The following is a 17,161-nucleotide window of genomic DNA, read 5'->3' as shown; positions in this document are numbered from 1 at the left end:
AGCCGTCACAACAAAGGAACGTGCCTGAAGCAGTGTCTACAGAGGAGGGATATCACGAGACCAGGAACAACTTTGCTCTGCAGAATAAGACAGTCCGAACCAACAAAGGGAAAAGAGAAGACTTAAATTTGCATTACACGGGAATGGATGGGTTAACGTGCGCGGGAAAAACTTTGGGTATACCGGAGGGAGCGGGAGTACAGTTTTCATGCAACAACGTTCTAGAGGTGACATTGTCGGTAATCCCAGAGGGAAAAATTATTTGTCAATTTGTGGGTCCATTTATTGAGCAACCATCGGGGAGCGACAGTCGAGGTAAAATTATGCTCAACTGGGACCACACCTATGTGAATATTGACTGGGGTAGCAACTCATACCAGAGATGTCCATTCTGCCTCTTAACAGCCAGTCCTTTTTTCAATACGCCCTTGTGGGACAAACGTATTACGTAGCCACAGTGGCTATGAACTATAACAAAGGATGGAAACAGTACCCTCTGGAAGGACACAATGTGGCCATTAACAACGTGACCTTAGACCTGGTTATTGGTGGACAAGTTCTGCCTAAGCCAATAATGAGGTGGTAATAAATGAAAATCTCACAGTCCAACGTACCAATATAGACCAAGGTCTGCGGAAATATGTTCCTACCGAACTATCACCTATTCCACACCTGACTGCGGATTGGACGCAAATAGCGGAGGAAGCCAATGAGATAATTCATCAATGGACTAAACATACTAAAATAATTAGAACTCATGCTGATAACGCAGAGGAATTGCTACGGGACCCCGGGTTCTGGGATAAGTTTTGGAATTGGGGATCTAATGTTCAAATACATCCATGGGTCAGGATTTTATCACATGATGCAGTAGTTGTGATCATATGTGCTTTAATACTTGTCATATCCAACACATATCAGCTTAGAAGGTGGAAAATTGAAATTTTGCCCCGATTGAATGTTAGTCCTATAGTGAAACAGAAGAAACAATTATCAATACAAGGACACTGTGATGTATATTTTATATACGCTTCTATTTTATATTTTTATATAACCATATGATATCGCAGATGTAACATGCCCATTGGGGGACAATGACAGCCTCAGGAGTGATACACAGAAAGGGAGAATAATGATCCTAAGATAAGTATCTTTGGATTAAAAGGGGGGAGATGTTGGCCAGAGAAACTCCTGAGCAACTTCACTGGCCTGAGCTGGCTGGAACCAGTCTGAATTAGCAAAGCCAAAGGAAATGTGATGAGACACAAGTCCTTATTTAGAAAAGGAGTAACGAGGTTAATGCTACCTAAGTCTTGGAACAGAGCCAATGAGAATATGCCACAAACTAGGCCAGCAGGCCTAAACCAATGGGCGAGAGACAGCACAGCTTGAAGAGATAAGATTCAGTATAAGACTAGAGGATTTCGGGCATGGAAGCAGCGAGAACTCCGGAGACCAACCATCACAGAAGCGGAAGAACCTACGTCAGCAACGTAGAGACGCAAGAGAGAGAGAGAACGGAACGCCTGGCCAGCGTCAGCTCCCCTTTTCGGGTCTTAGCTTTTATATTCTGTGATCATTCAGGGAGTGTCAGAGAAACCTAATGGGTGTGTGCTTAGATCCAAGTTTTGGGTATAAAACTGTATAACCTGCTGTAAACTGCATGTCTATATTTAACCAGACGTATAAGCTATATGTAGATGATCTAACGATGTGAATAAAGCGAATTTAGAGTTAAGAGAGAATTGACTCTTCTCCTCTTTGTACTAAGCCAACTAAGTCACCGGTGACCTCCGGCAACAAAGCAGTGAATGGCTGTCACCTGTTTTGTTTAGTTGAAACGAGGCGCAATGTGTGTACATGGTCTTCCTGTCTGCAAAGAAGAGGACCTTGTGTATTAATTATTAGTTTCTCTTGACATTTGGTATTTTTCTTGAATGGTTTTTTTGTGTCCTCTACTGTGAAGACAGATACAAAGTTTTTGTTTAATGCCTCTAACAATTCCTTATTCACTGTTATAATTTCTCCTGCCTCTGTCGCTAAGTGCCCCAGGTTTACTTTTGCTAAACTCTTCCTTTTATATACCCTGATGTGTTTTTACATCTCTTGCTAATTTGCTCATATATTCTCTTTTTACTTATCAATTTCTTGATCCCCCTTTCTGAACTCTACAACAGTTAAAACAGCCTGAGTGTAGCTCTCGCTGTATTGCAATCTGTGTGACACAAGACGCATACCTTATACTGTCCTGGCCAAGTTGGATAGACGGAGTTAAGAAACAGAGCAGCTATGATCCCACTGAATGGTTGTACAAGCTTAACCAGGCTGAATGGCCTCCTGTTCCTTTAAGACCTAGAGAAAGTATCTGTCTTTGACAGGTGAGTGAGAACAGCTATTTCTGCCCAGAGCAGGTAGGATGGTGTGACCAGCAGCTTCGAAGCTGATGCTCGTACAAATTTGTCAGGTGTTCCAGCCAGTTTGGGATGTTATAAGTGGTGAGGATGGGAAATGTAGTAAGTCAGTCAATTCAGTTCAAACTCACAGGCCCACCACACCCATAAAAGTTCTAATTGGTCACACACAGACTGGCAATCAGAAAGTCATGTTGGCCACATTATGTGGAGGAGTGGGGGAGGGAGAGGGTGATTATTACCATGTTTTTCCTACGTGACTACTGCAACTTCAACACAAACCCCAGGGGAAGAAGCGGTGCCAAATGTACGATGGGTCAAATGGCCTCCTGTGGTGTGAGACTCCAGGAAGGTTAGGAGGGCAGGAATGAGCAGAGAAATCCTTGTGGGAATTTATTGCGCCCCTCCCCACCCTTGATGTATTTGCCAATTTGCCCAAGGGTAATTCCTTGTCTCTGGAGAAGGACAGTCAGGGGGTATTAATGGGGCAGATCTTGTCAGCTGGTGTTAAAGAGCAGGGCTGGGCAGGCAGACGGTCAGTCATTTGTTCACTTCCTGTCGATGAACTGCAAGTTAATGGGGCTTCCGGGGAAAAGCAGCGTCCTAGTTTTCGGCTTAACCACATTTCCAGAAGGGTCTGGCCTGACTTCGAAGAGTTTGATTAGCTGAAGAGGAGAAAAGAAAAGAGATCAGGAGCAGTGTTACAATCTCGGCAGAGACCAATAACTTTTAAAAATAAATTCAAACTGCCAATAATTAACTGAAAGTACTACACCACACGATTTCACGTTTTAAACAAAAACAGTCACTGTACAAGAGTTAAACAAAGCAAGCACTCCCTAACAACACTATATTTTGTAAATACATATATTTTAGACTCAAAAATCTCAACAAAACATAAACACTGATACTTGACACCCCATTCTTCTTTTACTTCCACCCAAGAGTTCTTCTATATATTACATGATCTTGAGAGTTCATTCACTTCTCCTGGGACCAAACCAAGGTATGCCACAGCTCTTGGGAATTCACTTTGATTCTTAGTCTTCAGCGACGCTGCAAGGTAAGAGATTTCTTGGGGTCCTTCCACTAGCATTCAGCCAGGGAATCCTCCAGCTCTCCTTCCACCTCACCACTGTGGATTCCTCAGCTCAGGCATGGACCTCAGTGCATTCTTGCTTAGTGGCTCCACATCAGAAGACATCCTTGGCTTCTGATAGCTCTCTGCTTCTGGTCCACAGCTCCCAGTAGACTCTCTTTCTCTGCCTACGAACCTAGCCAAAGATGCCAACATCCCATGAAAATATTAAGAAATACAATGTAACCTGCCCTGATAATTTAACCCTTTAAACCCATACACCATTGTTGTGAATCTGCGCCGTATGTTCTGTCCTGCTCGCTCGCCATGACTTACTTGCGAGATCACACTGTACATTTCCAGCTCTGCCACCCTCTTCCCCAGGCAGGTGCGGGTGCCAAACCCAAAAGGAATGGAGGCAAAGGAGTGGTGCTGCTTCTCCCCCTCACTGCGGAGCCAGCGATGTGGCTTGAAGCTACTGGGCTGAGCAAACTCGTTGTCATCCTGAGACACAGCGTAGTGGCACAGGTGGAAGATGCTCTGGAGTAGAGGGAGTGAGAATTAGTGCATCTTACACAAAGTAGAGAGAGAGATAGAGATTAAAGACTTAGACTTCACATCCCAATACACTCATTGCAATATTTTCAACCTTTTCTTCAATAAAGTGTTGCATTTATATAGCCTCAGGGTGTCCCAAAGTGCTTTCCAACCAATGAAGTAGTATTGAAATGTAGTCACTGCTGTAATGTAGGAAGCACGGCAGCTAATTTGTGCATAGCAAGCATGTTGTAGTCTGGAGCTGTGGATAGTAATGGTAGAGGCTCCAACATTTTTTCCACCACATGGCTCACCAGGAATCTCTCCCACTCTTAACACTTGCCATCAGGCGTATTGAAAGAATTTTCAGGTTCATAATCAACTTGTTTGACAGTGTTATGAAAACACCTTCCTTTGCCATGAAGTCCTGAGGTGGGACCTGAACTGACTAAGAGGCAGGGACCCTATCCACTGCACCACAAGACTTCCTCCTATATTAAGGTACAAGTGTGTTTTTTTGCTGCTGTGCCATATCTCAGTAGATGCAACCAATCACTTTGTGCATTATAGCAAGGTGCACATATCTTCCAATGTCCCATATTTACAGATTAAATGGAAAATCAGAACATGAAATGGTGATTAAGGTAACTTGCACTTTTAATTAGGATTATGACCTGACTTAAAAAAAAGACAATAGTCTAATTACTTTTTATACAGTTTTAAAAGTGAGGTTAATTCTAAAGGATTGCTCTGTAACTTGAGTGTTAGAAAAGCAGATATCATTACTGTTCACATGTTTTATTGCCATAATTTTTATCATGCTTTCTACTTTGGAAGCTTAATCACTTTGTATGTAGTGGAATGATTTCTCTCTACTGATGTAATGAGTAGGACCAGTGAGTAAAAAAGGAGAAGGGAGATAATTCATCCCTGGTGTTTGCCTCTGCAACAGGTGATGAAAGGACATCGGTCAGTGTTCAGTTTGTTCATCAAGAGGGGGATTGTAAACCGTCACTGGGCACACAGTTCCAATAGCAAGAAGTGAGACACACCAATCAGTGCACAGATATCTCCCTGAGCAAGAGGGTCGATGAGATCATCAGTGTTACAGATATCACCCTGAATAACAGGCATCGAGAGATTACAGTATACAGGCATCTCCCTGAACGAGAGGGATTGAGTGACTCTATCCAGTGATTGCATAAGCACCCATGCCACTCAGTGCCTGAGTGACCCAGCACTCTCAGGGATGGAGTTGAAAATAATTTAGATGGAGTGGGGCATAGGTAAATGGTGGGCATTCTACTGAGGCACCTTCTCAAAGCTTTTAAGGCCAATACTAACATTCTTAGGGAGAATATATCCTCCAACCACCACTTCCTTCTCCACTGTGACTCGTCCATTGCTGGATACGACAGGATACATCCTACATCACAAGAAATGCAAGGATTAATTCTCATTTGAGTCAACACGCATTTCATTTCAAGGTGAAGCAGAAATGGGTGAGTGATGAGAAAAGATTGGGGAAACTTGAGTACAGAGAGGAGGTATCTGAGAATTAATCTTATAGAGATATATAAAAGACTATTAAGGAAAAAGCTAACCCAGAATATTATTTCAAACAAAACTTGGGAGTGGAATTAAAGGGCACAGGTTCAAAAAGGTAAAGGGAAATTTTGGGCAAATAATCAGGAAATTCTTCTCACAAAAGGGGTAATTTTGACTTCTTGAGCAATATTTATCCAGATTCCCTTTTCTACTGGTTTTCATCTCCATTTACTTCAACAGGGTGACCTATAACAGGCATCCAAACTGATTTGCCTGGTTTACACTTACTGAATCTTACAGAAGTCAATATTACCTCCATGAGGTGTGATTGGTATGTGGAAGAAATCTCTAGATAGAGTTGTGGGGTCTCAAACCCTGGAATCTATTTAAGAAACAACAGGATGCTGCAGTAGGGAGGGGAATTTGGAATCTCTCTGGAGGGATGGATGAATTAAGGTGGGCTGAATGGCCTTCTTCAACCTTATTCTAATCTGCGCCCTTGGATAGGCAAGCAGGGTTGGCCACAAGGGACACTAAACTGAGCACTCAGAGTGAGAAATGACACTGATCCCTGCCAGTTCACAACTTGTCACCTCCCTCCTACCCAGCCGTGCATTCACCAAACCTCTCCCCCCGCCACCCAGATTATACTGACATCTTTGTTACCCAATGCACACGAGTCAGAAATCAGATTATCTGAATTTTACGGGCCACCTGTGGGTGGGAAATGAGGTGGGGGGAACTGTGCAATTGGGGCTGCAGCCGCCTATGCCCGCCTCCAACCCTGTCATTTTACTGGCAGCAGGGGAGGCGTTGGGTGGACTGCCCATTTGTGACCCAGCTGAGGCCATTGAGTGGGCAACTAAGCCCAATTAAAGGATTTTTAAAAATTCATCCATGGGATATGGACTTCAATGGTTAGGTCAGCATTTATTGATCATCCCCAGTTGCCCTTGAGAAGGTGGTAGTGAGCTGCTTTCTTGAACCGCTGCAGTCTATGTGGTGTAGGTACACCCATAGTGCTGTTAGGAAGGTAGTTCCAGGATTTTAAACCAGGGACAGTGGAGGAACGGTGATATATTTCCAAGTCAGGATGGTGAGTGACTTGGAGAGGAACTTGCAGGGCATTTATCTGCTGCCCTTGTCCTTTTAGATGATAGTGGTCATGGGTTTGGAAGGTGCTGTCGAAGGAGCCTTGGTGAATTTCCCGCAGTGCATCTTGCAGGTGGTATACACTGCTGCTACTGTGCGTTGGTGGTGGAGGGAGTGAATGCTTGTGGATGTGGTGCCAATCAAGCAGGCTGTTTTGTCCTGGATGATGTCAAGCTTCTTGAGTGTTGTGGGAGTTGTAAGTGGGGTGTATTCCATCACACTTCTGACTTGTGCCTTGTAAATGGTGGACAGGGTTTGGGGAATCAGGAGGTGAGTTACTCGTACAATTCCTAGCCTCTGGCCCACTCTTGTAGCCACAGTATTTATTTGGCCAGTCCAGTTCAGTTTCAGGTCAATGGTAATGCCCAGGATGTTGATAGTGAGGTATTCAGTGATGGTAATGCCATTGAACATCAAAGGGTGATGGTTGGATTCTCTCTTGTTGGAGATGGTCATTGCCTGACACTTGTGTGGCATGAATGTTACTTGCCATTTGTCCAGGTCTTGCTGCATTTAGACATGGACAGCTTCAGTATCTGAGGAGTCGTGAGTGGTGCTGAACATTGTGCAATCATCAGCGAACATTCTCACTTCTAACCTTATGATGGAAGAAAGGTCATTGATGAAGCAGCTGAAGGCGTTTGGGCTAAGGACAGTGCCCTGAGGAACTCCTTCAGTCATGTCCTGGAGCTGAGGTGACTGATCTCCAACCACCACAACCATCTTCCTTTGTGCTAGGTATGACTCCAACTAGCGGAGAGTTTTCCCCCTGATTCCCATTGACTCCCAGTTTTGCTAGGGCTCCTTGATGCCTCCTTGATCGGTCAAATGCTGCCTTGATGTCAAGGGCAGTCACTCTCACCCCACCTCGGGAGTTGATCTCCTTTGTCCATGTTTGGCCAGGAGCTCAGTGGCCTTGGTGGAAGCCAAACTGGGCATCAGTGAGCAGGTTCTTGCTAAACAAGTGCCGCTTAATAGCGCTGCTGCTCTGAATTAATGGGCAGCAGGAGAGGCCTGCACTCAACATGTCGCCCGGCAAGTTTAATTCTAAGGGCTGCTGGTCAGTGAAATGGGGGTGCCTCCTTCCCAAACCCCCTGTGCCAATTGGAGGGCCCCCTCACCACAGTTTTGCCTCGCCTCATCCAAACTCCTTCCCCCCACCCCCCCACCCATCCTCCTTTGCCAGGCCCTGCCAGTCCAGCTCTGGCGAGATCACAGACTTTCCTGAGTTTGGGGACATCCATAGTTCCTCTTCCTCCCATGTCTCCTGCAATACTGGCGGTGGCCACCAATCCTGGTGTGGCGCAGAGCTCCTGGCCTCCAATTGGCCAGCAGCTCTATGAGGCAGGACTTCCTCCTGGAGGTGGACAGAATTCCTGCCTGATACTAATGAAAAGGCCATCGCCCAAAAAATTAAAGTGGGGCGAGCCTGCCAAGCAGAGGTGGCTCACCCCCAAGATTTACACTGAGGTGCAGGGAGCCCACCCTCAGCATGCAATCCAGGCCACAGAATGTACAGCAGAAACAGGCCATGGCAGTGTTTGTTCTCCATATGACGCCCCTCCCACCCTACTTCATCTAACCATATTAATATATTCTTCTTTTTTTTTTGCCCTCTTGTGCTAATCTAGCTTCCCCTTAATGCAAATTCACCCCAGCTACTCCCTGTTGTTGCACGTTCCACATTCTAGCCACTCTCTCAGTAAAGGTTGATGGTTAGTGGGTCATGCGGCATTACCACAGCCCATTTTGCACCTTGCCACTAAAAAGGGTCAGCCAAAACTGACGGCATACCTGCCTTTTGGCTAAGATCAAGTGTTGCAGGGGCGACACCATGGTCCTGCCATGGCAAGGTCGGGATGGAAGGGCGATAACCAATCGCAATCCAAATCTATACCGTGGGTTACCTATCACCGTCCGAGTCACGGTGAACCACAGCGAAGGAGGATCACCTATGGATCGGGGCTTCTTCACCAGGAGGATCCTGTTGAAGGCGTGCGGCTTCCAAGCTACGGAGATCTTCACCCTGCACGACTCCCGCAAAGGTGGTTATTTCGACGTGACTTTCAAGCGAGTGGCAGACTGCGTCCGGCTCCTGAGGGTGTTCGAGGAGAAGAGAGACCTGCCGGAGATGAAGATCCTGACGGCGGAGCCGCACTTTTCTCTGCCGTTGCAACGGGAACGTGAGGTGATGGTGCATGTGTACAACCCCTTCGTCCCTGTCGCCGACGTGGTCACCTTCCTCACCAGGTACTTCGATAAGGTGGGGAGCGGCACCGAGATTCGAGACGACTTGGGGATCTGGACAGGCAAACGCCTGTTTAAGGTCACGCTAAAGACCGATGGTAAGGGAGCCATTTTCCACCCTCCTTCCAGTTTCGCAATCGGGGGAAACCGTGGCTACCTGGTCTACGCTGGGCAACCCAAGCATTGTCGCTCATGCGGCAAGGCTGGCCATGTGGCGGCCAACTGCAGCGCCTCCCTCTGCAAGATCTGCAAACAGGAAGGGCACCAGACAAAAGACTGCAAACAGGCCAAGTGCTGCAACCTGTGTGGCGAGGCAAGTCACCTCTACAGGACCTGCCCCAAACGCTGCCGTACTTACGCACAGGCAGCCAAAGCCGACCAGGGGGAAGCAGAAGAAAGGTTCCGTGTCACTCCAACCACCAAGGCCCCCAGGGAGCTCAACGGGACAAAGGAGGACACAGAGAGAGACAAGGTGGAGAAAGAGATTGAGGCAACAGAGAGCCAATCAACAGCACTACCCCCTGAACCTTCCAGTCCTCAGGACAGCGAATCAATGGAGGAGGAGGCAGCAGTGGAAAAGCAGCAGGGGGAGTGGCGGACGGTGAAGAACAAGAAAAGTAAGAGGGAGCGAAGAAGAAGCAAAGGCGTTTCCCAGAGAAGCGGCAAGAGGCGTCTCCCATCCGACACGGATGACAAGGGCAGCAGCTCTTCGGATGAGGAAGTGCCAGAGCGGCACCGACAGAAGAGGCGGCAAAGCTCCAGGGCGTTGGAGGACGAGACACCCGAGCTCCAGAAAATTGGAGACAACAAGGAGACCAGCGCACCCCAACTTTGCCTGCAACCTGAGGAGGCCAGTGCACCACAGCCCCTGGAATCTGGGAGCAGTGAGGCAATCATCGCACCCCAGCTCCAGGAAGCCGGGAACAGCAACCCCCCAGAGGGGGTGAGTTTTGGAGAAGCTTCTCCAGCAAAGGTCATCTCAAAACCCGCTCACTACGTGAACCTCCAGATGCCACTGGAGCAGAACACGGCCAAGGAGATCTACCTCAGCCCATCCAAAGTGAAGGAATTTGAGCTCACTACGGGTATGAAGGAGCAGACTAAAGGTCTGGGACTCTCAGAGACAGTGGGTTTGGTAGGAGAATAAATGCTTTAATATGGGTTTAAAGATTGTATCCATAAATGTGCGTAGCATTAAATCTACTACGCGATGTGTTGCGACCTTGGACTACCTAGCCAAGGTCAAAGCTGACCTGTTGTTTCTGCAGGAGTGTGCGATACCGCACCTCAGCTCCTACAGGCAATGGTCACGATGGTGGTCCCACGGGCCATCGATCTGGTCGGGCGGAAACGACTCTCGTTCCTCCGGCCTGGGTATTCTGCTGCGGGGAGGCAACTTCACCGTCTCCGAGGTCAAGGAGGTGGTGGGCGGGCGACTCCTGGTAGCAGACGTAATGTACAAGAACGCTCCACTCCGGTTAATTAACGTGTACGGCCCGGCACAAGGGGCTGAGCGGCTGGAGGTTTTTCAGCAGCTCCCACTGCTGCTGGCGACCTCCAGGCCGGTCATTCTGGGCGGGGACTTCAACTGCATCATCGATGCGGCTGGACGATCCGGCAGGGCCGGAAGCAGATTGGACGCTACGTCCAGATCCCTGATGGAAACAGTTAAGGATGCCAAGCTGCACGACGTCTTCAGCAACCCTGCAGACGGAGCGCAGCGTAGATACACCTGGTCGCGGCCAGACGGGTCCATTCGTTCCAGGATAGACTTCCTGTTTGTGTCCCGTGCATTCACAGTCAGATCCACCGACGTCAAGCCGGTGTTCTTCTCTGACCACTGCCTCCTACTGGCGGACTGCCACTTGGAGGAAGACCTGAGGGTGGGCAGGGGGGCATGGAAGCTAAATGTGCAACTGCTGACCCCAGAGAACATTGAGGAGCTCAAGAGGGATTACAAAGGTTGGAGAACCGTGAAACCCCTCTTTGAGTCCCTGACACACTGGTGGGAAGTGATCAAGGGAAGCATCAAGAGGTTTTTCATCCGCAAAGGCACCCAGAAAGCTAGAAAGGAACAGAGGGAAATGTCCCGACTCCAGGAAAAGATGCAGAATCTGCTCCGGCTGCAGTCGATGGGGGTCGATGTCAAGGAGGAGCTCCAAGAGGTGAAGGGCCAGCAAGCCTCGCACTTTGCCTCGGAGGCCTCCAAGATCATCTTCCGTTCCAGAGTCCGCTCCGTGGAGCAGGATGAGACGTGCTCACGTTTCTTCTTCCAAAAGGTACACAGAGAGCGCTCTGTGATCAGCAGCCTGAAGGAAGAAGACGGCTCAATAAAGTCATCACGGTCCGACATTCTGAGGATCAGCAAATCCTTTTATGCCGGTCTGTATGACGTGAAGCCCACGGACAGCACGGCCTCCCAGTCCTTCCTGTCCTCTATCACGGAGGTCTTAGACCACAGTACGCGGGAGAGCCTAGACAAACCGCTAACTCCTGACGAACTGACTAAGGCCCTCGAGTCCTTCGAGAAGAGTAAAACCCCCGGAAGCGACGGCCTGCCGGCGGAGTTGTATTCGGCTCTGTGGGACTTGATCGGCCCAGACCTGCTAGAAGTGTACGAGAGTATGCTCCTGGCCGGCAGCATGTCAGAATCCATGAGGAAAGGCATCATCACCCTCATCTACAAGCACAAGGGGGAAAGGGAGGAAATTAGAAATTGGCGACCCATTTCACTGTTGAATGTGGACTATAAGATTCTGTCCAAGGTCATCGCCAACCGGGTCAAATCCGCTCTGGAATTGGTGATTCACCCTGACCAGACCTGCTCTGTGCCAGGCAGGAAGATCTCTGACAGCCTGGCGCTGCTCAGAGATACGATTGCCTATGTACAGGACAGGGGTGTGGATACCTGCCTCATCAGCTTGGATCAGGAGAAGGCCTTTGACAGAATATCGCACACCTACATGGGGGATGTGCTCTCCAAAATGGGCTTTGGGGAGGGAATTCGAAATTGGATCCAACTGCTCTACACTAACATCAGTAGCGCAGTCTCAATCAATGGGTGGGAAACAGATAGCTTTCCGATTAGATCTGGAGTCAGGCAGGGCTGTCCTCTCTCGCCTGTCCTTTTCGTGTGCTGCATAGAACCCTTTGCCGAGTCCATCAGGAAGGATCCGGGCATAGGAGGAGTGACGATCCCAGGCAGTGGAGGCACTCAAGTAAAAGCCTCCCTGTACATGGACGACGTCGCCGTTTTCTGCTCGGATCCGCTGTCGGTGCGCAGACTGATGCACGTCTGCGACCAGTTCGAACTGGCCTCGGGAGCCAAGGTAAATCGTGGGAAGAGCGAGGCCATGTTCTTTGGGAAGTGGGCTGACCGACCCTTTGTCCCCTTCACTGTCAGGGCTGACGGCCTGAAGGTGCTGGGGATATGGTTCGGAGGGACCGGGGCATGCGTTAGAAACTGGAAGGAGCGAGTGGCTATGGTGAAAAGGAAACTGGGCATGTGGGAGCGACGCTCCCTCTCCATTGCGGGTAAGAACCTGGTCATCAGGTGTGAGGTACTCTCGCTGTTGCTGTACGTGGCGCAGGTCTGGCCCATTCCACACTCCTGCGCGATGGCGATCACTCGAGCCATCTTCCGCTTTATCTGGAGGTCGAAAATGGATCGTGTCTGCAGGGACGCGATGTACAAGCCTCTAGATAAAGGGGGAAAAAACGTGCCCAACATCGCCCTCATACTGATGGCCACCTTTGTGTGTGGCTGCATCAAGCGGTGCGTAGACCCTCAGTACGCAAACACCAAGTGTCACTACGTGCTGAGGTTCTACCTGTCCCCGGTGTTGCGAAGGATGGGTCTGGCCACGCTGCCGCGGAACGCTCCAAGTAGTTGGACCGTGCCGTACCACCTGTCCCTGGTGGAAAAATTTATGCAGAAAAACACCTTTGACCACAAGTCCATCAGGCAGTGGTCAGCACGTAACGTCCTAGAGGCCCTGAGGGAAAAGGAGAGGGTGGACCCTGTGGGATGGTTCCCCGAGCAGACTGTCAAAGTCATTTGGCAGAATGCCTCATCGCCAGAACTTTCCAACAAGCACCAAGACGTAGCTTGGCTGGTGGTGAGAAAGGCCCTCCCCGTCAGATCCTTCCTACACGCCAGGAGTCTCACCCCCTCTGCACGTTGCCCTCGAGGTGGCTGTGGTGGGGAAGAGACCGTTGTTCACCTCCTTGTGGATTGTGCCTTTGCAAAGAAAGTCTGGAGAGAGATGCAGTGGTTGCTGTCGAGGTTCATCCCGAGCAGTTCTGTGACACAGGACTCTGTGCTCTACGGGCTGTTCCCAGGGACACACACCGAGACAAACATCGACTGCAGCTGGAGGATCATCAACTCGGTGAAAGACGCGCTTTGGTCTGCCCGAAACTTGTTGGTCTTCCAGCACAAAGAGTTGTCCCCGACCGATTGTTGCGGACTGGCACAATCCAAAGTCCAGGACTACGTGCTGAGGGACGCACTAAAGCTTGGGGCGGCTGCCGCAAAGGCGCAATGGGGAAGGGTCGCTGTCTAAGACCTTTCTACCACAGCGCACCGAGAGACTGGGAACTGTTAAGAGCCCCTCGGGCTGTACAGATCAAAATGAAAGGCTGTAAATGATTGTAATATTGTTTGTACTGATGCACCTGGTGATACATTTTGTAAAAGTTTAACCTGGATTGTACCCTTGTAATGTTGTTTTTGAAATGGTTTGGAATGTGATTGAAGATAATTTATGAATAAAGTATATTTTTACAAAAAAAAAAAATAAGACACCAGGACTGGTTCAAGAGTGGATGCAAAGCCACACAATGGATCCTCACCAAATGCCTTCCCCAACTCCAGCGCCCCACCATACCACCATATACCCTATTAGCCCTTGATAAGTCCCTAATTAAAGGACCTGGATGAATGAGAATTGATCTGGATGGAAAGGTTGACAATTGTGAGTTTCACAGGGCTGGGCAACACCTTTTATAAACGATCTTGAGGAGGATACCAGTAGCTTCATCTCCCAAGTCTATGGATACCAAAATGGAAAGATTGATTAACATACAGTGGCGGATGGGTCAGGGGGTGGGAACAGTGGAGTCACAAGGATCTACATCACTTTGAGCAATGGGCAGATAATTGGCAGTCGCAACGTAACATTGATAAATGGAGGAGTGAGGAAAAGAGGTGAGCTTACACAATTGGTAAGAAATTACACACTAAGAGAGATCAGAAAATGAATCTTGGGGTCATAGTAAATGCATCAATATCTATTAGTGGTCCAAAAAAGAATGTTGGATTGCATGAAAAGAGAAATAGAGGTTGCTGTATCCTGTGAGATTGCGTAGAGTCTTAGTCAGGTCACTCAAATCTGAAATTTGTGTTATTAAAAGCCTGGAGCTTAAAGGACGTACAGAGGACAAGGGAGAATAAAACACATGGGGATAGACTCAAGAGTTAACTCTGTTTCTCTCTTCACAGATGATGCCTGGCCTGCTGTGTATTTCCAACATTGTGTTTATTTCAGAATTCCAGCATCTGCAGTATTTTGCTTTTGTGCTGGCCTGGGAGATCCATCAGCGCTTCTGTTATTGGCACAAGATAGGCAAAAGAAGGGGGCATGAGTTTGAGCCAAGAAGGAGATTCAGATGGGAGGGTGCTTGTAACAGCTAACCAAGGGAGAATATAGAGGCAAGTGGTTTAGACATCGTCAAGGGAAAATTGGACAAGTATCTTGAGAAACTGCACACCATCAGCAAAGAAGTTTAGATGGAATGCTTCATTTTAAGATTTCTGCTTTGATGAAGCAGGCAGGGTATTATACATAAATAAAAATAGCTGGAAAAACTCAGCAGGTCTGACTGACAGCATCTGCGGAGAGGAACACAGTTAACGTTTTGAGTCCGTAGAACTGAGGAAAAATAAAAATGAGGTGAAATATAAGCTGGTTGAGGGGAGTGAGACAGGTAGAGCTGGATAGAGGGCCAGTGATAGGTGGAGGCAACAGAGAGATTGCCAAAGATGTCATAGACAAAAGGACAAAGGGGTGCTGAAGGTGGTGATATTAGCTAAAGGATGTGCTAATGGTGACATTAAGGGTAGAAAGCAGGACGAGCAAGTAACAGATAGCCCTAGTGGGAGTGGGGTGGGGGGAAGGGATCAAAATAGGCTAAAAGGTGGAGATGAAACAATGGATGGAAATACATTTAAAAATAATGGAAAAAGGTAGGAAAAGAAAAATATATTAAAAAATATAAATTATTGGAAAAGGGGGATCGGAAAGGGGGTGCGGATGGAGGAGAGAGTTCATGGTCTGAAGTTGTTGAACTCAATATTAAGTCCAGCAGGCTGTAAAGTGCCTAGTCGGAAGATGAGATGCTGTTCCTCCAGTTTGCGTTGAGCTTCACTGGAACATTGCAGCAGGCCAAGGACGGACATGTGGGCATGAGAGCAGGGTGGTGTGTTGAAATGGCAAGCGACAGGAAGGTCTGAGTCATGCTTGCAGACAGACCGAAGGTGTTCCGCAAAGCGGTCACCCAGTCTGAGTTTGGTCTCTCCAATGTAGAGAAGACCGCATTGGGAATGCAGTAGAATGCAGTAGACTAAATTGAGGGAAGTGCAAGTGAAGCGCTGCTTCACTTGAAAGGAGTGTTTGGGCCCTTGGACGGTGAGGAGGGGGGAAGTAAAGGGGCAGGTGTTGCACCTTCATCCTTATTGCTTGGGAAGCTGCCGTGGGAGGGGGTATTACTCCATTCGTTAAATCTGGAATAAGAAGCTAGTGTCATTAATGGTGAGTATAATTGTTTCTCTCACTGGATTGTGACAGAACCCCAGCTACTTCACTCATGTCTTTCAGGGTAGGAAATCTGCCTTCCTTCCCCGGTCTGTCTACGTGTGACTTCAGATTCCTGGTCTTGCCAATCCATATCCTGTGAATGAATAAATCACCTAAAGTGAGGTTTTTTTCAAAGAAGGAAGAAGCTTTCCTTCTCAATGTGGCAGGTTGATAGTCTCTTCCTCCATTAAGATTGCTTTACAGCCACCTGCCATGCCTGAGAGAAGCCCACCTCGATTTTACACTTTCACTTTTGCCTCTTTCTCTCAAACACAGCTTTGGCATGTTGAATCCAGTTCTGGCACCAGAAGAAGGATATATTGGTCAGGGAGAGGATGAGGGATAGATTCATCAGAATGATACCAGGATTAAAAGAGTTAATTTATGCAGAGGGGTTGCAGAGAATGGTTTATCCCTCCAGTATAGCAGATTAAGCTATGATATATCATTCAAGTGTTTAAGATGATTAAAGGACAAAGAAATAGACAAGTTGCAAAAAAAAATGCTTTGGATTGGGGAGAGCGGATTTTAGTAAAATAAGGCAGGATCTGGCCAAGGTAGACTGGGAACAGCTACTTGTGGGGAAATCTACAGAGAAGCATTGGGGGGGCATTCAAAAAGGAAATGGGGAGGGTACAGGGTCAACATGTTCTCTCTAGGGTGATAAGAAGGAATAACAAGCCCAGAGAACCATGGATGGCCAGAGATATACAGGTTACGATGAAAAGGAAAAGAGAGGCTTTTAGCAGGTACAAGGGAAGCAAATCAGCAGAGGCATTAGTGGAGTACAGAAAGTGCAGGGTGGAGCTTAAGAAAGCAATTAGGAGAGCAAAGAGGGGATATGAGAAAGCTCTGGCTGGTAAAAGTAGGGAAAATCCCAAGATATTGTAGAAGTATTTCAATGGGAAGTCGATAACTGGGGAAAGAGTAGGGCCCATTAGGGACCAAGGGGATATCTATGGGTAGAGCCAGAGGACATTGGTAGAGTGTTGAACGAATACTTCACAACCGTCTTCACCCAAGAAAATAAGGATGAACATATGGAACTCGGGGAGAGAGACTGCGAGGTTCTTGAGCAAATTGTTATAGGGAGTGACAAGGTATTGGAGGTGTTGATGGGCTTAAAAGTGGATAAATCTCCAGGTCTGGATGATTTCTGTCCCAGACTGCTGAGGGAGGCAAGGGAAGAGATCGCAGGGGCTCTGACCCAAATTGTTAATTCCTCTCTAGCCAAAGGGGAGGTGCCAGAAGACTGGAGAACAGCTAACGTGGTTCCGCTATTTAAGAAGGGTTGTAGAGATAAGCCAGGGAACTACAGGCCAGTGAGTCTC

At 47.9% G+C, this 17,161-nt stretch overlaps 1 protein-coding gene across 1 annotated transcript in view; it reads right to left on the bottom strand.

Moving 5' to 3' along the window:
* Window positions 1-872: 872 nt before the first annotated feature.
* cyp27a3 (cytochrome P450 family 27 subfamily A member 3) overlaps window positions 873-17,161 on the bottom strand; it is a 71,875-nt gene continuing 55,586 nt past the window's right edge. The window contains exons 7-9 of the mRNA XM_078552648.1: window positions 5,371-5,452; window positions 3,826-4,029; window positions 873-3,076 (exon numbers count right to left, since the gene is read on the bottom strand). Coding sequence (XP_078408774.1) covers window positions 2,960-3,076; window positions 3,826-4,029; window positions 5,371-5,452 — 403 coding nt within the window. The 3' untranslated portion in view covers window positions 873-2,959. The remainder of the gene's footprint in view (window positions 3,077-3,825; window positions 4,030-5,370; window positions 5,453-17,161) is intronic.

The sequence above is a fragment of the Cetorhinus maximus genome, chromosome 11 (assembly GCF_964194155.1).
Source record: "Cetorhinus maximus chromosome 11, sCetMax3.hap1.1, whole genome shotgun sequence".
In the NCBI taxonomy this organism is placed as follows: domain Eukaryota; kingdom Metazoa; phylum Chordata; class Chondrichthyes; order Lamniformes; family Cetorhinidae; genus Cetorhinus; species Cetorhinus maximus.
Note: the sequence above shows the minus strand (reverse complement) of the source record. Positions and strands in the feature narration are given on the sequence as shown.